The 22,667-nt window shown below is 37.6% G+C and overlaps 1 protein-coding gene across 4 annotated transcripts in view; it reads left to right on the top strand.

Moving 5' to 3' along the window:
• Positions 1-22,667, top strand: part of SPIRE1 (spire type actin nucleation factor 1) — a 127,476-nt gene that overhangs the window by 3,297 nt on the left and 101,512 nt on the right. For all 4 annotated transcript variants that reach the window (XM_055799401.1, XM_055799399.1, XM_055799400.1 and 1 more), the window contains exon 2: positions 9,054-9,088. In XM_055799401.1, coding sequence (XP_055655376.1) covers positions 9,054-9,088 — 35 coding nt within the window. The remainder of the gene's footprint in view (positions 1-9,053; positions 9,089-22,667) is intronic.

The following is a 22,667-nucleotide window of genomic DNA, read 5'->3' as shown; positions in this document are numbered from 1 at the left end:
ATAGCTGTAGGTTGGTGCATAGGCTTGGATAATTCACAGGGACAAATATCGGCTGTTAGTTTCTATTTTTGTAAACAACAGAATCCTGTGTGGGCAAATAAAGGAGTCCCCAAAGAATGGTGTCTTTGGGTAAGGAACATTCAGGCTTTGTTTAGGACTGCGAAGAGCGATGTGATCAGTCATGCCTGTCTCAGTGGGGCCTGGACGAAGTCAAGAGCAAATGCAGCCGCCGTGTCACGGAGTTTGCTTTAGAGATGCTCATGAAGCAGTGTTTTCATGGTATGGTGCAAACTTTATCGTTTTGCTGGAACTGAAGTGAGTAAGAAATAAACATGAATATGCAAAAAATGAAGAGCTCACTGTGGTCATCTTAGTATGAATCATTGTAACTGTCTGACATCTAAATACCACAGAAATGTGGGTTGTTTAGAAATACCCACAATGAAATTGGAGATACAGTGTAGAATGCATTTTACCTAATGGGTGTTTTAGCTGTCTCTTTTACTTGCAATTTATATGAAACGAACTAACAGTGGTATCTAATCAAGTGCCAGATGCAGTAAAAAATAACTTCTGAATGAGCTAAAAAGTTTGGTGTAAACCTGTGGTTTCACTTCTCCAAGCTGTCTTGTGGAACAGTATTTACAAGTGTTTTTCTAAACTTGAAGCAATTGTGAGTGATGGATACAGTAGAAAACCCATACAGGAGCTGGCAATCGACCTCATGCCCAGTATTTAGCAGCAGCAGAATGCCCTGGGGCGTAGAAGGCTGTTTCATCTGGGTTGCATTGTGGCTGCAACAGGGCTCCTGCTTCTCAGTGTGCCAGCTGTGCTGCCTCCTTCCCACAGGACAGTTTTGGGGATGAACAGGCTTGGAAAAACTGGGAGTCTTCCCCACACGTTTTGTTAGTGCCAGATTCCTGACTTAGCAAAGGCAGCCACTGATTTTGGGCATTGCACCGAGCTTCTGAAGAGGAATGGCTATGAGGATCTCTGAAAGCATCAAAGATGAATATTTGGAAAACCAAACCGTGCTGACATCCAGCTGTGGGCTGTTGAGGGCTGGCATCCATGTGATGCTCTTTAGCCTTCCCCCTCCAGCCTGAGAACATGCCCCTGCAGGTGGTGTCGGAGGCCCTTCTTTCGCCTTGTCCTCTAGCCCTAGAGGAGAAAGCACAGAGGAGAATTACTGCTGTTTTTATCAGAAGCAAAAACTAGGCAGATTATTCTCTTGGAAGTCTGCCAGGCGTTCAGCAGGAGGGAATAATGCATGGAGTTTTCTGGCTTTGAATCAAAAAGATCACAGAAAAGTTGACTGTGTGGTGGCTTTCACGGGACTCAGAGGGCTCAGGGTGAGACACTCTGGAGAGGAATAGCTTACTTTGTCTTGGCAGTTTTAATGACTTGTCCTTCTTATGCCCTTGTGACCCGGGTATTGGAAGGCAGCATGGAGAAATATAGGACGAATAAGTGCAAATTTAGCTTGTGTGCATCAAGACTTTATCATCTGTCAGTCTCTTTGGAGCACAGAGGGAAAACACACAGGATTTTTAGAGGAAAATTAAATGTACTGACATTTTACTACTTATTTTGTTGACCCTTTTGAAAGATAATGGATGAGAGTAGCCTTGCTTGCTGTTTAAATTTCAAAACAAGTGTTACTATGAATGCTGCTAAAATAAATAGTACTGCTAGAATTAAGATAATTATGCTCTGCGTTCAGATTTTGTTCAAGGGTATTCAGACACATCTGTATTTAAAAATAGCAAGGTTTGATGTATTGAGCCTCACCTTTTCCTGCAAGACTTTTAAGATAGATATAGCTATCTATATAGGTATGTTAATGTTGGAAGTCAAGGTAGGAAGAAAATGGCACTAGACAGCAGAAAGGAACCTTGGTGAGTTTGATACTTCATCTACACTCACGTGCTCTGCTGATCTGTGGAAGAGAGAAAGCTTAGGCCTTATTTATGCTAGGCTTTCTGCCATCAGTGTGATTCCTGGTATGAAAGGGTGAACTGGAAGGCTTCCAGTCGTGGCTTAGGCTGATGCATCCTGTACGCTGGGGGTTACATGGTCTCTCTCTGAATATAGGCAGATGCTCGGGACCCTACTGTAGATGGCTGTGCTGGGGGAGGACAAAATATGCAAAGAAAAGATTTCAGCATAACAAAATACGGTGTTCTGCTAAAAAAAAAACCCAAACCAATATATTCTAAATGCCTGCACAAAAGAAATGGAAGGAAATGGCTAACAGTTATAGGTGACCTCAGTTACCTATATTTGTATGCAGAAATGTTGAAGGCAGTAAGGAGGCAGTGATGGAATAAAGATTCATTTGGTGTTGTCTGAAATCTGCATTTGTTCCCAAGGAAAACTTAAGAGCAAAGAACTTTGAGGAGTTGTGGTCTCCTGGTGTTCATAATGACACTTCAGGGGCTGACTGGAGGTGACAGTTTACCCCACAGTACCCAGTGAGAGGTGATGGCTAGGACTGGGGTGGCTTGAGGAGGGCTTTGAAAGTGAAGATGGTAGCAGTGTATGATGTGACAGAGAGAGAACGCCTTTAACAGGACTGTTCAGGGAGCAGGATGTGATCAGGGTGACAGGCAGGGAGGATGACCTGCGTGGCAGCAGCATTGTGAATGCGTCTGACCTGAGCGTGGCTGTTGTTGCTGACTGTGCAGTAGGTGTATTGCATGTGGTAAGAGGACTAAAGGTAAGTAACATCCTGTATCCATGTTGGCAATGAACATATTCTATAAAAGTGGGGAAGCTTTTTCATAATGTCTATTAAAGGAAACTGGAGAGCGTTCACTCGTTGTTTCTGAATTACTTTATCACATTACAGCATTGGATCCAGTAAGGAGACAAACAAAATATTGTTAATATTTCTGATAAAACCTTAAGCTGGCTTGCATGACACGTCACTGTAAGTGTGTTACTGAATTTTGTTACCGTGCGCTTTAAGAGGAACAGAAGGAGATGACTCAGTATGTACAGTGTAAAACACAAGACTGCAAATACATAGATGTGGTAGAAAAGAATTAAGAGAACTACTTCTTCATCTTCTTGAGAGAGTTTGCTAACAGATCCAACGGTGCTGTGTTGTCAGTTTAGAAAAGCTGTAACCTGCTTGAAATTATGGATCCACCAAACATGATGGCAGAAACTACCAGTGACCTCAGTGGAGTCAGAATTCTGCCACACAAACTTGTTGAATGAGCAAGCAAGTAGATAGCTCCAGGAAAAATTAGAATATGATTATATTAACAGAACTTTAAAAAGAATAAAAATTGAGACATGAACTCTGTGAATTCACACTTTTTTGGAAGGGTTGATATCTGAACAGGCCAGAGGAAAGTGAGTGTAGTAGTATCTGTACTTAAGCATTGGCAGGAGAGACTGGCAGCTACGAATAGAGCTCAGCAGCACTTGGAAATACATATCTACTACAGTATTTATCTTAGAATATAAAAAATTGATCCCTAGGTAGCCTTACAGGTTTGCTAAAGAGAGTGACCATTGGAACACAGAAAGAATTGCATGTTGACCACAGCCAATTTCCTTGTGCAGAGTAGAAATGGGACAAGACAAAGAGTGATCATTTAATTGTATCTTGGAAGGTATCACTAAGGTAGTATGGATTTGTTAGTTTGGAATTCAAGAATATTACTTAAAAATAATTTTTATTACAAAATTGAACTGGGTATTGAAGACCTCTTAGTTGTTACTTTTGCTTTGTGCAGTGTACAAGAGGATTGCTTATGACTGTACAAAATGAGGAGTAATTTCAGTGAAGTGTTGAATGTAGAAAGATGAAGGCATGAAAAAAAAGATTGTCATGGAAGGAATGTCCTGGCTGCCTTTGGTCTAGTAACCTCTCTGAGAATTTTCCTTGTATTTTCTTACAAATTTCTTTCTCGTTCCTTTTTACTCTCCCAGGTAGAAAAATGAGGCATACCATTTGTACATCATCAGCTGCAGACTGGTAGAGAAATCATGAGTGAGTCAGATCCAAAAAGCTATAAGCTGTGAAAACTCATCCCATTTCTTCTTGTCTTCTAATTACATAGTTTAAAGGAAGGATATGTTGATCCTCAAAGCCTGAGTAAAGCTGCTTAAAAACATGGGTCTCCATGCTTGCTGCTCTGTGAGGTCTCCGATTACCTCTACTTATCCAGTCTGCTTCCTTCAGCTTCCTTGTGTTCTTGCCATTCTTGACCTTCTTCCCTGCAGCCTGATGTTTCTTACTCCTAAGCTATACTTTACCTATATTTGTTGTTGTTTTCACTTTTTTCTATTTCTTTTTACCACACAAGATTTTTCTGTGCTCCTCTGTTTATCTTGCAATGTCCATCCTCTGCCAGAAGTCTGGCTCACTCCTGCTACATTAATATTTTCCTATTTTCCTTTTCCTTCATTTAATTTTGAATCCTGTTCTTTGCATGTTCACCACTTCCTTATGTTGCTTGGTTGCCTTTGCTTTCTTCATTCTTCTGTTCTTTCCTTTCCTTTTATTGGTACTAATCTTGGCTCTCCTATTGACAATCTTGTCAGACTGGGTAACTAATGCTCCAGTTCCTGCAATCAGATGATTCAATGTGAGTCTGAACCTTTGTTCTTTTTTTTTTTTTTCCTAAGGCATTCCTCATTCTCTTAAGGGCAAGGAAAAGCCTCTTGAAGTCATAAAAGCTAGAAAGCAAATACAAATTCAATTTATTGTTATTCTGGGGGACCGACTAAAGACTGTTCAGTTTAAGGATTTTGAGTTAGTGATTCCCACATTCTTCCTTGCTCCTTTTCCTTCAGTTAGCTCCTGTGTTCCTTCTTTGGCCACTTCTTCCACTGTGGTCCAGTGTTCTCCAGTATGTATAGGCAGTGGCTGTCTTTCCTGAAGGCAACTTGAGTTCTGCTCTTGTGGAAATAGCAACTTGATTTCACCTAAAACCTGTAGAAATGGGCTGTGACATTTAATTAGCAAATTAATCTTGAGTACAAAATGAGTTTCACGTTTTCCACTGCATATATTGACTACACTGTTGCTTGAAAATCAGTGCTGATAATTTCAGTTCTGCAGGAAGCTGTCTTGAGGCAAATGCTTTTAGATCTATGCAGAGGAATCTGAGACACTAGAGAGGGCAAGGAAGGTGCTCTGAGGCTGTAAGCCGCAGGACTCAGAGCAGCTGGTTATAGCTGAAACAGCAGACACGTGATTGTGATGTCACGTCACTGACGTCAACTCTGTAACACAGGTTTTCTTTGGATAGCTGAGTGCAAATGGTTTTGCACATCCTGCATGCTTTCTTACAAATATCCTGTGTCAGTCCACTTTAACATACTGAATTATCTATTTTGCTTTTAAAATTCAGTCTTAAATGTGTGCTTCTTACTGTTGGCAGCTGTACATGATATGCTAGCTATTTGATTTAAAAATTATGAAGACCCTTTCTAACTGTGACCTGTTAAACCCTGGAAGGCAGGGAAGTTGTGCTTACATGAAGCACAGGCTATAGATCAATTGAGTATAGTTTCTTTTTAAAAGCATTCTGAGAGCTTTTGTGAAAATAATTATTTTTTCCGGTCTAAATAGCAGCCTGAAGCTCCTGCCTTGAGGGATGAGATGATGTGCCCCAACGCTTGATGAAAAGTTTGGCATGACTCCTCATGTTGAGGGTTTAGATTAAGAATAATTTTAAAGTAGAAAGTTTTTCATCCCTCAAAATAATATGAAGGTTAGGGGTTTCTTTCTTCTTTTTTTTTTTTTTTTTTTTTTTTTTTTGTGGCAAATATGTCTCTGAAGGCTGTTTTCAGAGACATAGGAAACCTCCAATTTGAGTCTCTTCTTGCAAAAACTGATCTTTTTTTTTGCATTTCAGCAATCTGAGTGAAAAATCATAATCTTCCAAGTTGTAGCTTGTTTCTAGATTGAACTTAACTTGACAGTAAGAGTTATGCTGTTTACTAGTAATGAATGCATTAATCACTATTTGAAAGCTGTTATGGAAAAATACCGTTGAGTCTTTTTTTGGCAGTAAGAGTGGTGAAAATGCTGCACAGGTTAGTATCTAGTTAAATGGTTGTGAAGTCTGGAGAAGTCTGTGTCTATGTTGAGAAGCAGCAGCCGAAATAATTTTGTAAGTCTTCACGTATTTACCAGATAAGCATTTGATACTGCTTGCAGACAGAGACTATTCTATGGCGACTTATAGGGAATTTTTTTTTTCCCCCAGTGTGAATTAAGGTGTGACCCTTAGGCTGCATTTAAGAGGTTCTGCTTTTTCAGTCATGTCAGCTAAAGAGAGAAGCCATTTCTGCTCCCAGCCAGTATAAGTAAATTGACTTGCATGGGCCATACAAAAGCAAATTAATTTCAGTCTTGATAGATGCAAGGAAGTGCATGTTTCCTGGGTCAATACTGTTAATGCTGGTCTCTTTAGAAATATAGGAAATTCCTGATGGAGGAGGTCCATAAGTCACTGCAGACAGCTTGGGGAAGTCTGCTAAGTGTATAGTTGGGCTCAGGGTACTGAGGCATATGGAATGGGATGGTTAATAATTACCATAATGTAGTACATATTAAAATGTTTAAGTTAGTAGTTTGCACCTGTCTAGAATACTCTCTGCGGTACATTTGAGCTGCTGTGAGACTTAAACTACTTGTTATTTCCCATTCCTTCCTCAGCACACGGAATCATGACAGTACTGTTGTTTTTTAAAAATGCTGGTATAAATGGGAATAAATAATCCATTTTAAGATGTTCCCTATATTTTTATGATAAAACAAAACATGAATTACGATTTGCTCTAAAAGCAGTAGTAAATGTTGATAGTAACATATATGAAATGAGGAAGGTTTCCAGAGTTTGAGTGCTTTTCTTTGAAGAACAGCTTTCATGGAAGTTTATCAAAGATGGCCTATCAAAGGGGTTGTGAGATAAGCTTCTTGCTGTTCCTTTCAGAAACCTAAATTTTGCCTTGCTTGTTTTGGTCTGGGCTGATTTATTTTTGTCCTTCAAGACTTGGTTAGAACTTCTATTAAAAGGATCTTCGTAGGATCTCAACATAAGTAGCAATGAGTGCTTTATGTCTGTGCTACCAAGAGGATCTACGATTTGCATCCTGTTCTGTTAGACCGTAGGAGGTGCTAATCAAGATATTTTAAATTATCAGTTATTGCAGACATTGATGGCCTTCTGTATGCCATTGCATCATCATAGGTTTGAAAGCACTACTTTTTTCCAAAGCAGTAATTAAAAAGAAAAAAGTCTTTTTTTTTTTTTAAAAAAAAAGACAGCACAGTCTTTTTCCCCATCTTGACTACATTTCTGTGAATTAGTCTTGTATCATCTTGGATCACGGAGAGACATTGATTTGATCATCTGTCGTCTGACAGAAACAGCCCCTGATATTCGTAAATCTGCTAATAAAGTTCTCAGTAAATTTCTTCCATTTGTAACAATCACATGAATGTTACTGTTTAAAATACAAAAAAAATCTCCTATCTTTATCTTGAGGTGAATCAGCCAAAATCACCAGTCCTTTTGAAAAGGTGTTAGGTGATGCAAAAGCTACCTTTTAAAGTCACTCTTCAGTTTGTTTTGAAGTCAGACACAAGTGCTAAGCATTCAGCTTGCATTTGCAACAGTTCAAAATGAAGGTAAACAGCGTTCACTCTGTTTGGCAGATGTTCCTTATGCATTCAAGGTAAGTTTAGCATTTAGTTTCAAAGGGGAAGGTGACCAGTTCAATATCAAAAATTAATTTGTTTTCTATGCAGGTGACTCTTCCCTAGTGCTGACAGTTTTTGCATGCCGTTCAGATTTGACATATGAAGTCAGCGTGATCATTCCTCTGTGCAAACATTATGCGAATCAGTTGGTTGAGCTTGCCAAGCAATCTGATAAAACAGTCCTTCCAGTTATGGCTGCAAATTGCAGGTTTTTCTTAACTATTGCGGTAAATCCTTTGGCCACGCTGAGTGGTGGTCAGCAGCCGTCTCCTGTGACGTGCTGTCAGTGTACACGCAGTCAAGTGAACGTGCACCATTCTAGTTTCTGAGTCCCTGGGGACTCAGAATCGTGCCACACGTTTCCCTAGGGTGAGTGCCATCAAGGCCAAAGTCACAAATTGTAAACTAGCGGTGTGGGTGCAATGCCGCCAAAAAGCAAAGACAAAAAGAGGAAAATTCTATATCTGGGTGCTTTGAAATTAAGGTTTTGGGTGGCTCCCCTTTGAAATGAATATATTTCCATGGAATACTTGACGTTCTTGAATACTGTTTTTCAAACAGAAAATCATCCTGTCAGAATTGCTTCACCCTACTTTGATATGAATTATTAATGTGAAATGAGAAACTTGCTGCATTTGGTGAAATGGTACCTTCCTAACATGCTGTGAAATTTTAGTCTTATTTTTTGTAAGCTGTCAATCCACTTACACTTTCATACCAAAGTGTTTTGTCTTTGAGAAAATTGAGATTTCAGTTTGATGAAACAATTCAGAAACATATTTTTCTGTATTATATAAATTCCAAAGTGATGCTTCTGAACTCAGAGGAAATGCAAAAATTGATGAGAGGGGCTTACCAGAATATTACTGTAACATTTCAACTTTAATTTGCTTGAACTTTGTGGTGGTGTTGAACTCTATTATTCCAGAGGTATCAGATGAAACAGTAGCTGCTCCCTGGTTTATGCACGAATGTTGTTTTTTCTCTTGAAATAATTATTTGGTGCTGCTTAATTTAAGCCAACATGTTTTCATGTTCCCTCCATGGCCAAGCATCAGTCATACAATTTAAATAATGATGCCAGGCATTAAAGACACATGTTTTTTCCAAGGGAGTATTGTGAAGGATCCAAATAAAAAGGGCAGGGCCACCTTGTTGTTAATTCTGTGATGCATATATAATGGAAACATTGTTTAAATGTGTGATTAAAATAAGGCAAAGAATAAAAGAATATTTGGCAATTACTAAAAAAAAAATTACTCAAGTTTTTAGTGTTACTTGTGCATTTTTTTAATCTGGGTTTTTTTTTTTTCAATTACAGATAAATCGGGTCATTTACGCTGCACAGAAATGGAGGTAAGAGAAGTATTTTGTGTTCTGCTAGCGCTGATTTAGCTCAGCTCATGTTCATTAACTTATAGTGTAAATGTGGGGTGTGGAATTGTTGTTGCAAAGTTGTACTGTGAAATGTGTATTGTATTTATAATAGCTGCGTAAATGTATCTTAACATGGGATATTGAGTCTGAAGTTCAGAAACAGAGGAAAGAAAGGCCATATGGTTTTCCAGAAACAAGGTTAGAGATGTTATGCAGCCAGTGTAATCTTGTTTGATATAAGTTTATTTAAAATACATATTTTTAGCAGAATATTTTATTTTTAATATTTTCTGTGGGATAAATTCTCTTGTTATACTTTAGAAAGGACTAGTAGGTAGTGTGGAATAAATACTTGGTGTTTATGGAATGGCTTGGTGATTTTTGATAACCCAAGAATTTGGATGGAAGCAGAGAAGACCAGTGATCTCAGGGGGTTTTATCTGTCTAAAGACATCTTGATTTCGGATACTTTTAATACTTCCTTTAATTTACTTGACAATATTTGAGGCCCAAGAAATATTATATATCTTGCTGGGGTAGCAATAGAAACAGAAATCCAGTTAAATCTGCTTGATTTATACCTTGACCATTATTTGACTCTGTATCTTTGATATTAAGCTGTGACTACTGTTGTAAGAGTGTTCAAAGTATCATTTTGTCAGATACATAGATTTAATCCAAGACTGAAAGGAAAACTAAGTAGAATGTCTTGTTGAACAGGTTATGGACCTGTTTTGGTTTTTTTTTTAATTTTAATTATCATACAGAGTAAATAATATAGTTTACTCCTTAAATAATCTTCTCTAGCAATAAATACAATTTCTGTGTCCTTTGCAGGGCAGTCTTTTCTCACTGACTTTGAACTTTCTTTGAAATGTAAAACTCTGTTTTTACTTCAACTGTTCTGTCAGTACCTCAGGCTGAGCCTAGAGATGGAGCAAGTGCATGCATCTTAATTGGCAGGTTGTCTGTTTTCTTATCAATAATATATATGAAGGTGACAAACTGCTGTTACTGAATGGTTTGTACATAGATAAACTGTGCATGAAAATGTCTGGCTTAAATTAAAAATGAAAGGCTAGCTAGTTCGACTACAGATGGTAAAACGCTAAGGCCATCCAGATTTTTGCAAGTATTAATAATAATAAAAAAGGGAAATGTCCTTTCTGCAGGATACAGCATAGCATAAGGAGTAATTCCTAACTGATGTAAGTATAGAAAATGGAAGTGGGCACATTTTTTTTCATCGTGTAGTTCAGTTTAAGCAAATGCATCCTGGTTTTGTTTAGCATTTGTAAAATCTCAGTTCCTAAATCTAGTACCATATTCACAAATGATAATCTTGTGTGTCATTTGCTTTGCATACTAAATATTGTTTACAATCTTGCTTTACATTTTTTAATGGAAGGTAATGAAAGGCCCTGGCACTAAAAATACAGATAATAATAAACCTCTGTTAAAGTATGTATTTAACAAAATACATAAAATATTTCATTTTGGGAAACTAGAAGTGGTTTTGTTTCAAATGAATATGTCTAGTGAGAATCAGTTGGGTATGTTATACTTCAGGGTTTTAATTTTGATCTTTTAAAAATATTTTTTGTTGATAGTTGGAAAGAAAAGCAGGCTAGAATTTCCCATGAGACAGAGGCTTCATTTTAAATTGTCTGTAATAAGCGGCTCTGTGACCATTAGCATATTGACTCTTCTGTTTATCTGTGTCATTCTGAAGGAGTTGGTGGCTTTTTCCTCCTCCAAAATTCCTTTGGCGTTGCAGCTTTAGCCTTGGAGTTTGTGATGTTTGTGCTTTTCAGAACTAGGAACTCAGCAGAGATAGCCCATCTCATTTTATTTGTTCCTGTGGAAAAGAGTGTGGTGTGATTGAATGTATTAGAATATTGTGGGAAAATTCTTAAAATAGTAACTAATAACAATCATAACATTTTTGCAAAAAATGTAAACTATCCTGAATTGGTACATGATTTATTTCAAGCCAGCAATATGTGGTGTGTCAAGTTCAGAGTCCAGATGCCATAGCCTTAATGGGAAGAGGGGGGTAAGGAATAAGGTGAACTTATTTAATCTCCATCTGGCTATGACTTTTACGTACCTAATGATAGCGCTCCTTAGTTGTCTCAGCTGAGGTGGTGAAGATTATATAAAATATGCCAGCCTCATTTGTAAATATTTAATACTCATATAGAAAGTATTCTGTGAATGCTAAGTGATTCATATGTAGGAGGGTTTAATTGCTGCATATTTGAAAAGACCCACCTAACTGAGTAGAAGCCTGTTGTGCGTGATTAATGTAGTTAAGCAGTGTGTAGGCTGGTATAAAGATACACACCACCTCTCACATTTGTTAAAAAGTCGGAAATTAATTGAATAGCCTGTCACAAACAATGGTGAATAAATTGCTCAACACTATTCAGCTCCATGTCAAATCACAAAAGGAATCAATTGTAGAAATATTTTAGGAAGACTTTATGAGCTCCGTATGCAAACTCTATTCATGAGTCATCGGTTATATGTATCTCTAATTATTAAAAATCTTAACATACAGTGAAAAATATAGTAATTGTCTATGGAGCTAAATTTGCTTTTTTTTACCTTTTCATTTGGAACTTGAAATATTGACTGTATTTCATAAAATAATTTAGGGAAATAAATATATAGGTTATAAGGGTAGTGTTCACTCTGGTACAAGTAAAAATAAGTTTGTTAGCTCATCGTATTGATGCAAACAAAATGAACACCCCTCATGCTGGTGAAAACAAGAGCATGTATTTAATAGCACAGAATGTTAGGATTTCAAAAGAGGTGTCATAATTTTGCATTAAAAATGGCACACCTACATTAAAGTGTGTTATCTTCTCAAAATTCAAGCAGTGTAAAGTGGGTGTAATTAGCATAGAGTAATATCTAGGATTCTATTTTTTTTTTATTTCTGTTGAGTGTAAACAAAGGTAAGCTCTGATTGAGGGGTAGTTGCCACAGTAAACAATCCTGAGCGTTAACCTTATGGTGACAAGGGAGAAGAAATGTCACTTTACAGAGGACAGGCAAAAGTGTTTTTGAGAATCATTTATCTTAGTTAAATATGGCTGAGTGTGACTTCCATCAAAATAAGTTTTGATTATGCATTGAAAAAATAAAATTTTGTGTGAGTGCTTGGTTACAAATCTGGTAATTCTGTGAAAGTTTTTGATTCCTTGTGCTGTTAAGAGGAAAATTAACAGGAACTCGGGATTGCCTGCTTGAAATCAAAGTCAAATCATGCATCTTTTCTCGTGAGCATTAAGTCGTGCTTGAGCATTATGTGCCAGTTCTGATAACTGAAGTGCTCATCCCTTGCTGATGGAATTATCTCACAGAGAAGCTGCACGTCCAGCTTTTGAGGGACCTGGTATTTTAGATACCTAAAAGTCCTTTATGCTTGTTCATTTATGTGGTGGTTCTGCAGCAGTCAGTCTGACCTCCTGATTTTCATAGTGAGAGACAGCTTAACATACACTTGATTTAATAGTAAACCCACAAAAAAGTAGAATTCAGGTTCTGATCTTTTGTGTTTTCTAATGAGCTGCTTTTTCAAGAGGAGCTTTATTTTTTTTTAACTTGTATAAGTGTTTACAGCACATTGGGAGAAGATTGATCTTGGAGGAAAATGGATTTCTGTTGATTACTTCCTATAAGCTTGGCACATTGCCCTTTTCATTTGGCAATTTCATTAGGAATACACGGTGAATATTGGGCTGGAGAACTAATAATGTATTTGACTAAGCTGATTTAGTGATAGTCAAATCCTGCCATCTGTCCAGAGTCTCTAAGAGAATTCAGCAGTTCCTTGTAAAGGCTTCGTAATTTTGCAGTGTAGTATGATGTGCCTTTAATAATCTACATGCCCTAAAGTCACACAGGATTTATGATGAAATCTTCATTCCAGTGATGCCACTGATAAACCTTTCAATCAGCTGGAGAAGAGTCCAGAGGCAGATTTCAGCCTTGGTCTTCTGAGAATGTCAGATAATGGCTGGTGGAAAACTAGGTCTTGCAGAGACTTTGATCCCTCCAGGGAACACTTTGCCTGTGAAAAGCATGAATAGCAGAGCATGGAGCATTAAGTTAGGTGGTGGGGGGTTTTTTATTTTTTGTTCTTGGTGGTTTTTTAAATCTCAAAGCATAAAAATATTCCCTATATAGTTACCCTGTGGTAACTACATAATTACCCATTTTGTAAACGAGATTAAATGTGAAAGTTTGAAAATACAGTTTAAATGACTCTGGGAGGGATCTTGGGGCGTTGGGAGAATAAGGCAATTTGTACAGGTGTTTTATTTTTGCAGAACCCTTTCTATATAATTTCTGTTATAGTGTACTTGATGCCTGTCATATCAATGGCATGCTATTATATCTATGGTAGCTGTCATATGTACGGATTGATATGATAGCTGTTGTATCAATTAGCTTTAAGGTGCTAATTTTTTACTAGACCAGTGCCAGTGGACATGTTTGCTATCTGTTCAGAGCAAGAGAGTAATCTTATTGTTCATTCAAACTGCAGGGGAAAATTAAGCATTAGATGTTGTTTGCATGCTTACAATTTAATGGCCCTTTGTATTGTCTTTCTTTGTTGTATATAATAGAAGCCAGGTTTAGACTATCAGTATGAAATGAGAATGCTGTTTCATACTTCTCGGTTTTTGCCTCTTATTGCAAATAAGTCAAAGCTACAAAACATTTCTGGTCTGCTAAATCCCTCAAAGTCTTCTGAGATTATACGATACCATTTTTGAAGAAGTCTGCTAGTTTTGAGTTTTCTGTTAGACATGCTATGTTTTCTTGCCTCTTTGCTAAGTACCAAATAGTTAATAGTAAAAACATAGTCCAAACAAGGGGTACGCTTTCTGGGGGTGAATAGAAACTGGATAATAGTTCTTAGAGTGATTGCGTAGAGGGAGTTCACTTTTTTTTTTTTGGTGGATTTTGCCTAGGGCAGTTGTGAAGCTGAGGTAGAGTACACCACTCAAGTTCAGTAAGTTCAACTTCAGTGGTAAGTTTGATCTGATAGTGTTGGCCTTTTCATCTATGGGGGACAAAAAACCTACCCAAACCTTCCATCCCTCTATTCACTTGGAAGTTCAACATCCACAATGTAAAAAGTATGCAGGAGATTTACAGGTGATGAGAGTAAAGTACATAAAATCTAGATTAAATGACAGACGGAAGGCACACAAAGAAGCTGAATTTCTGAAGATTTGTTGTTTACAGCCATTTTTTCCCTGCAACACTTCAAACAACTTGCAGTGATGAGGTTGGAAGTACTGAATCAGTTCAGTGCGTGGTTTGATTTTTAGGAAGCCAAGGGAAATCAGATTTTAGCACACTTTTTTTTTTTTTTTTTTTTTTAGAAGAGCAAGGAGCACTTTGAGCTGCTTGAGCATCCAAATATAGTATTACATTCATTTTGTACTGCATTTTTCCTTCCAGATGTTCTGTTTTCGATACCATATTTATCTCACTGCAGGACATGAGTAACTTCCTCTGACTGAAGTGGGTATTAGAGGTGTTTTATGAAGAACAAACATGGATATTTATTTTTTTTTAATGTTATGGTCTTACTAGATTATTAAATCCCCTTAAGAGAGAGAAAATTGCTCAAGTAGACCTTTGTGTGTGTGTGTGTGTGTGTTCCCAATTGATCTCTAATTTTTCTTATTTCTGGGTGGCTGGGTTTAGTAGCGCTCTGTGACTGTAACATAAAGGCCCTTGAATATCTAAGCAGCATTGTTTCAACTATCACATGCATTACTGGATTAGGCTAATTTTAACATAGGTAAGATAACCTAATTGCGTGCTTATCAATTTTGAATTTGGTCAGTGGTCAAAAACCCCAGTAACTCAAGGGAGCTAAACACTTAATTTCACTTCAGTTACCAGGTGCTAGTTTCTCAACTTAAAATGTAAAAGCAAATTTAACCATTAAGAAAATGAGGTGATTGAAAAATTAGTAATATAAAGAAATTTATTTTCAAAATGTGAAAAGATTTAAAGTAAGAGAAATAGTTATTTATGAATGAGGAAAATCCAGAGTGCTCCTGCCTACTTTGTTTAATGACACCTTTGCTGCTCTTTTCAGTGATAACTTGTATTAACATTGAGTCATTCTAACATTCCTGCTTTGAACATGCTTAGAAATATTAATCTGGTTTATCTAAACCCATTCTTGTGTGAAGGTGGTAACATCTAAATTCATTAGCCACTTTACACCTGTAGAACCCCCAGCAATTCATACTTGGGAAAATAACGTTATGAAAAGCTTTTTTCTAATGCTGCTTTAGCTGACCTAGTGCAGATGAACAAGTGGAATTTTTATGAACAAGTAGACAGTGTGGTTAATCTTTGTTTAGCCTTTAATTTCTCTTGCTGCTTCTGCTGCTTTGTCTCTCTCCTCCACTGGTTGTGAACATGCAGAAGTTTCAGTTACTGCAAGAGAAGGGAAGAGAGATGTGGTGTACCTCACAGGATTTTCAAAGGCTACTCGGGGAAAATACTAAGAGTAAAGCTGGAATTTTAGTCGGATATGCTTTTTTAGTACTTTAATAACAGGGCAGGCCATGTTGGTTCCCTGTAACGCTGTCTTTGAGCATTCAAAATCATAAGGCTTATTCTAGCATACAGTGAGATCGGCAGAACATGAACTGTTGAAAAGAATATGGTTTTTTTTTTTAGATTAGGTTCTAGATTTTGGCTAATACATAATCAAATATATGTCTTCTTTTTTTTCCCCTCTTTGCAGTTCTATGACTGTTTTTCTTCATATGAATACTAACATGTAGCTCTTTATCTAAATCACTTGACCTGAGAAGCCGAGACTTTAAACAAAGCAAGATTTGCAGTTGAGTCGTGAGAGTGTGCAGCACTGCATGCTTTCTTTGGCAGAGGGGATACTGGATTGGTCTTGGGGCTCACTGAGGCAAAAAGGAGTTTTTGTTAGTTTTGTACTTTCTTTTGTTTGACTTGACACAGTGCAACTCTTTTGAGCTTTTGTTCAAAGTGAACTTTTTAGCAACTGGTAAGTTTCTGTGCTCCCCATGACCTACCAGTGTGAACATTTTCATCTTAAAAGTGTTTAATTTTGTCTGCCACTTAAATGTTTGTAATGTCAAATCATGGGAAAGCAGTGCAAGCTCTGAGATCTCTCCTCAACAGCCTGAAGGAAAAATCCTAAACCATGTTCAGTGCTGACCTCTTTGATTATCATTTAGTGTTGCTATGTGCTTAGCACGTGAAGTAAAATACTTTTATTTACCGAAGTGAAATACAGAGAGTAAATTAAACATATGGATTAAAAAAAAAGGGTGACCGAATTCTAAATGTGTATTTCATCACGTCCCTTTCTTTTATTAACCAGTAGTAATTATGAAGCACCTGTAATGCTTTTAGTGCCTCACCCTCAGCAAGAAGTGAAGGTTAAATAATTAACTAGGACAAGGCAAGCTGTCCACACTTAGTAGATTAACTCCTGCTTCATTTAAGAAGGTAGGGGTACCTAGTTAGTTAAACTGACAGTTTTTCTTTCATGTATTTGTTCCTAAGCCTGAAACACCCTTGTCAGTGTCCTGGCACCATTCCTCATCTGTGTTGTACCTTTACTTCCAAGCCCCCCTCTCCTGTTTTCCCTCAAAATCTTTTGTAGTTAATTCATGAACTTCCTTTATTTCTGTTTCTCCTTAACCAAAAAGTTAATCATCCCCATTTGTTTGTGTGTGCTACCCAATATTTGATGACTTTCAATGTTACAGAGATGACTCTGCTCCAAATGTGTTCCTGCACAGCTCTTTGCACTTCTGCGTGTTTCTTCTGTTGGGCCTCGTGGATGTTGTACTGCTACCCATAATCATTATTTCTCTGCTGTGTATTTCTCATTGTGTCTTTATCTTCCTCTGTTATCTGGACTTGCGATATTAATGTTATCTTTGACTAACACTTTTTCCTTTCCTCCAGATACTTGCCAAATCCTTAATTGCATTCTGCTAAAGGCACCCCTCTCTTTTTCTCTTGCCAAGATGATAATTCAGGCTTTATGTATTTCTGTTGGGTTGTTTTGGCTAATGCAAACTACCTGCCACCTATTCCTTTCATTGGCAATGATGTAGAACATTTATTCGAAGTTGGGGGTTTTTTTTAAAGACTTCTCTGTCTATATGATGGGTTTGGGAGTTGCTATATATTGCTTTTCACCTCTGGCCTGTACATTCAGGCTATCTTCTTCATACTTTTGTAGGTCTGGAGCAGACGCTCACTGCGAAGTAAACAAGTTGCTCCATCTGCTCTCTTCGTTTAGGAAGATGCGCTGTTCCTCGTGCTCTACGTTCTGTTTGCTTTGGGGCAAAGCTCTTAACAAATGTTTCAAAGGACATAGAAATACATAGTTAGAGGAATACATGCACATTCCTCATCTAACTCCTCCACCTTTGGTGATGTTGAATCAGTACTTTCCTTTGCATATATTGTGTAGCATGGCAGATTACATTTGTTTTTCTGAGCGTGTTGTTTGTGCCTGAATGTTTGAGTATTTCACTTTTATTCTGTGAGTGAAAGTTCCATGCAATATCTAGGTCTTCCACAAATGTTTCATTTAGTTGGGTATGGAGAAAATAAATACAATTGAAACTGCATGAAAACAGTGAAGTAATTGTGGTCTCTGGTCCTTGGCCACCTTTTTGCCTTGTAATTTTCCCAAGGCCTGCTCTTGTTTATAACTCTGTACTGTTTGCTGTTGGAGTTTGTGTTAAACCTACAACTAGTAAGGCATGCAGAAAATACTTCTTTTGCCTTTTCTTCTTTCTTTTTTAATCTGTCTGTATACTAACAGAAATAACGTTCTTAGTGAACTTTGTTGGCTGAGATGTGTTCATAACATCCAGCATTACTTTTTTTGTAATACTTTAAGCTTTCATTGACTACCTTAATGTACTTGAGGGCTTATGCTGTGATTTTATTTAGTAAACAAACTTTTTATTGTAATATATTTTTCTTGAAAAATTTGACTTTACTTCTGTCAACTATTAGTTAGCTTTCTATTCAGATCTGGTAGATTGAGCTAGTGCTGAACCTGACTTTCTTTTGTGCAGTTTGGTGCTTTTATCGCACAGGCCAAAGGACATTGGAACAGTAACGCTGCATGATCATGGAGAGTCAGCTGCATGTTTATGCCTGTAACATTTAAAGTGTTGACACTAGGAAAGTGTATTGGAATACAATTTATTTTTCATGTTCCAGACTCATTACTAGACGTTAAAGAAAAAGTTACTCTGAAAAACTTCAGTAAGAATTATTAAATGAGAGAAAGGGAGAAAAACTTGCCATTGTGATGGAGAGAGTTTTACCACTTCTTTAGAGGGATTATAGCAAAATTATTTTTCAGTTTCAGGTATTTCATTCTCTTATGCAAAAAAAAGATGGTTGTTTAAAAGTTAAGGTCTTTCTAATCCCTAGACTCCCAGCTTTCTGGTGCGTTGTCTGCTTGCAACTGTCAGATCCTCCAGCTGATTTCTGCATCTTATGCTAGTTATATATGCAAATAGAGTAGCAGACTTTACAGTTTAAAACCCGGACCAGCAGTAAGTGAGGTGTGTGATGAACCTGAGGTTCTATGAGTTGCCCCAGTGACTTAATTATATGGATACTAAAGTAGACAAGATGAATGTTTGGTGGGAGAAAATTAATGCTGCTCTCGTTTTAGAGAAAGAAAAATCAAGTTTGAAGACATCAGACAAATTGCCCATTGCAACATACGGGCTGCATGGTGGATCCAGCACAAAATCTAGGTTATTTAAGCCTTAATCACAAAACCAAAATCTTTCTTCAGATTATAAATACTACCCAAAATAACAAAGTTGTTATTTTACTGCCAAGAAAATACTAATTCCCTTGAGAGACATTTCATCAAGATAGTAGCAATTTACTTTTGGGCTAGGCCATCCCCTTTTTTTCTGTGTAGATTTCTTAAATACTTTAAAATTCTATAGAAATAGTAACCCATTCTCTCTAAAAATAAATCTTTTATCTTTCAGGGTTATACATGTAGATGTTGCTATGCTAGTACAAAAGCAGGCTTTACTTTCTATTGTTCACTTGCTGGCAGAAGATAGATTGAGCTTTGTTCCTACACAGAAGACAAACTTACCCCTAAATTTCTTGTATACATTTCAGACAGAGAAAGCATTTCAAAACTGATGCAGAATGTTTGGGAAAAATCAAAATGAATGTTTCATAGAAGAAAAAAACAAACTTGGGGGGATTTGAAGTAGGAGTCATATTTAGGTATGAAAAAAGTAAAACTATTCCAGTAATATAGGAAAGAAGCATAAAACCCCAATGCAGAATAAGGAAACCTTTATTTAGTACAGCATTTGGAAAGTCAGTGAAACAAGTGAGGTATATTTTCATTAAAATATGAAGTAATGTTTAGCTTCATAGTGTAGTAATACTCTAGTAATAAGTAGTAGGACAGAAAACTTGAAGAAAAAAAATATGTTAGAAGTGAGCAAGCTACTGGTCCTAAAAATAGAATTTCATTGAACAAAACCTGCTTCAGAGGACTGGTATCATTTTTCAGCAGGTATGTCTTGAATGAAGGTATAGTCCTTAAAACCAGCCTGAGCATCACTGTGGATTTACAGCGCAATACAGTGTTTTGGTATTCTAGCATTTCAGAAGTCATATTGAAACACAGTTATGTCCAATTAATGAGGTTGCAAGCACTTTACTGTCAGTGGCTCATTCTTCTGGTTTTGAAAAAGATGGCCTGTATATGTATGAAGATCTTAGTTCTTCGATCTTATGCCTGTGTGAATACCTAGATAGATGGATTTTACCAGACAGTGGGTACTGCAGCAGATACACATGCACATTGTCTTGCATTTCCTATCTTGGCATGAAAACTCAAGTGTTTCGGATTAATGGGTGATTGTATTTCTATTTTTGTTGTGTATAACTAAAAGATACTGTTTACCAAAGGTGGATGAATTTATTTGACACTGGGGTTTTTGTTTGACGTGGCCTATTACAGATTTTATAAAGTGGCTGTGAAAGCAAGTTTTCAAAAAGCTTTCCGAATAGAACACAGCAAAGTGTTGATTGCTGTGCTTTTTCCCTGTTTAATGGCTATAGGAACAAAAAGCATCAGTTGCTTCAGGCTTTATGGTAGCTACAGTCTCTGTGGCTTTGATGCAGTGAAACTGAGAATTGTTAGACTTGGAAATAAAAAGCCCTTCTAACATCAGTTGTACAGAAACTACAAAAGAGAGTATTGTTGTCCTCAATTGTGTTGTTATAGTCCCAGTTCCATATCCAAGCCAACTATATGTATAATTACATTTGCACTGATACATAAATTTGAATGAGAAATGATACTTTGTCTCTCAGTGATAGTTCTGTGTTCATTCAGGACCTGGATTATTGTGCACCACTGACACACAACCAGAGATTCTTACAGTGCTCATCCAAGCTGCTCTGCCCTGGCTCCCTGTGATGTGCAGAAGACCTAGTTAAGAGCACGTCCGTCCCTCTGAATCATCCAGTACAAAGGAACTGCGTATTACAGACATGTTCTTTTCTGAGTTTACTTTTTTATGATTCATTCTGTTGGAATGATCTTGACTTACTTCTACTGTGCTCTTACATCCCTTTCTCCCTTAAAATAATTATTCTACAATTACTTTGCCTGATACCTCTTAGTGCCAGACTTCTTTAGCTCCTCAGTGAATGAGGATCCCAGTCTGCCTTTTTGCTTTCCTTTAAATGGCTAGTAAACAGTGATCTACCTCCTGAGAACAGTCTCCTCACAGCATGCTTTTTTGATAGATACACCCCCACTCCGTATCTCTGCTGCTCTGGAGAGATCCAGTAACTAAGTACAGAGCTGTCAGCAGTTTCAAGTCCCACAGACAGAAGGAGCAAAGCCCACACCTGCAGAATCCCTCTTTGTAAGGGTGATGGGTGGCTTTTTAGACCATGTTGGCCTCTATGGTGTTCCAGGCTAATTCCACTGTTGTGCCTGGCTTGACCCACTTCTGCCATGGCTCTAGGGGCTGCAAACCACATGGCTACTCAGCATCCTAATGCAGGATTTCACCTACAGATTTCACAAGGGTATCCTGAGCAAAAGAAACAGATATGAATGGATACAGCAAACTGTTCTCAGCCACAAATTCTGCTAAATTCTGACTGCCCTAGGCCTAGCAAGTGCTGCCACTGCACTCTGATAACTCCTACAGCTACATAGAGTCAGGATCCTGAATGTGCATTTGACTCTTATGGAGGACTGCTTCACACATTTTGTTTGTCATATACTCTTGACATATGACTTCTGTGACTCCTGCTACATGGCACTGTGTCCCCTTGACACTGAGGTGGAGGAACAACTCATGCTGCTGCAGTCCCTTTTAGAGATGTAATTACTACACAAGGCCTCTGACTTCCTCAGCTTCTTCCGTTACAGTGACTGACATAAGAATGTCTTCCAGAATTTCTAGGGTCAAGAAAAACAAATGTTGTCCTTTTCCAGCCTGCAAAGAATACTGTTGGCTCATAAGATGCTAAACAACCTGATTCCTGTATCATGAGGCTCTGATAAAATATGCTGTTGAATTTGTACCTTTAGCAACATATTTACTGGTGTGTCTTTCTATAAAGTTGGTCTTCCTGTTAACCACAGTGTGGTTTATGAGGAGACATTGAAGATTCTGTGCCAGCTGTTCCTATACAGACAATTTACTTGTGTTTTCTTTCTGGATGCACAGTGTTTGTAAGCTTGTATTACTTGCTCATATGTGAAATGTGGAAAAAATGTCTTTTAACATTCACAGGTCTAAGCCCTTCATATTATCTCTCAGATTTTTGTCTCCACTGTGGAGTAACAGTGGGGGATGGCCATCCCTACTCAAATCCTTTTGATATGGCTAATGTGTTCTGCCAAAACTGATTTATATTAGCTGTGGTTGTGCTGGCTTTGTTGATTTCCATGTTTCATCAGAGCCTTAGCTGCATTATATGTTGGGAAGGTTTCCAGCACTGACTTGTTTGGCATGGCCACCAGGAGCTCTGTAACTTCATTAAGTGCTGCTGAAAACTCAGGCAACACTGCCGTTTTCTAAGGACTGTTCTAGAATCTGGATCCTTGCATGTATGGAGGCCTCTTCAATCTGCTCTTTAATGACTGTAAATTTGTAAGACAGGGCTTGGAACTGGCTAAATCTAGAATGTTATTGAATTGTAGAATAATATAGTTAGAAGGGACCTCTGGTCATTTAGGGTAGACCAGGTAACCAGCATGCTGAAGACTATGCCAACTTCAAGTTAAATGAAGTTGCTAAGGACCTTGTCCAGTGAAGTTCTGATTGCATACAAGGTTGGAGATCTCACAGCCTCTCCGGGATATCTACTCTGTTTTACCACCCTTATCGTGAAAAACACATATGCAAACAGCCACACAAACAGAAAAATAAATTCTTAATAGTAGCTGTAGTTACTTGAGAATCTAATCCACAGGTAT

This window comes from Falco peregrinus, chromosome 3, assembly GCF_023634155.1.
Source record: "Falco peregrinus isolate bFalPer1 chromosome 3, bFalPer1.pri, whole genome shotgun sequence".
In the NCBI taxonomy this organism is placed as follows: Eukaryota; Metazoa; Chordata; class Aves; order Falconiformes; family Falconidae; genus Falco; species Falco peregrinus.
The sequence above is the reverse complement of the archived record's forward strand: the minus strand, read 5'-3'. Positions and strand labels throughout refer to the sequence as shown.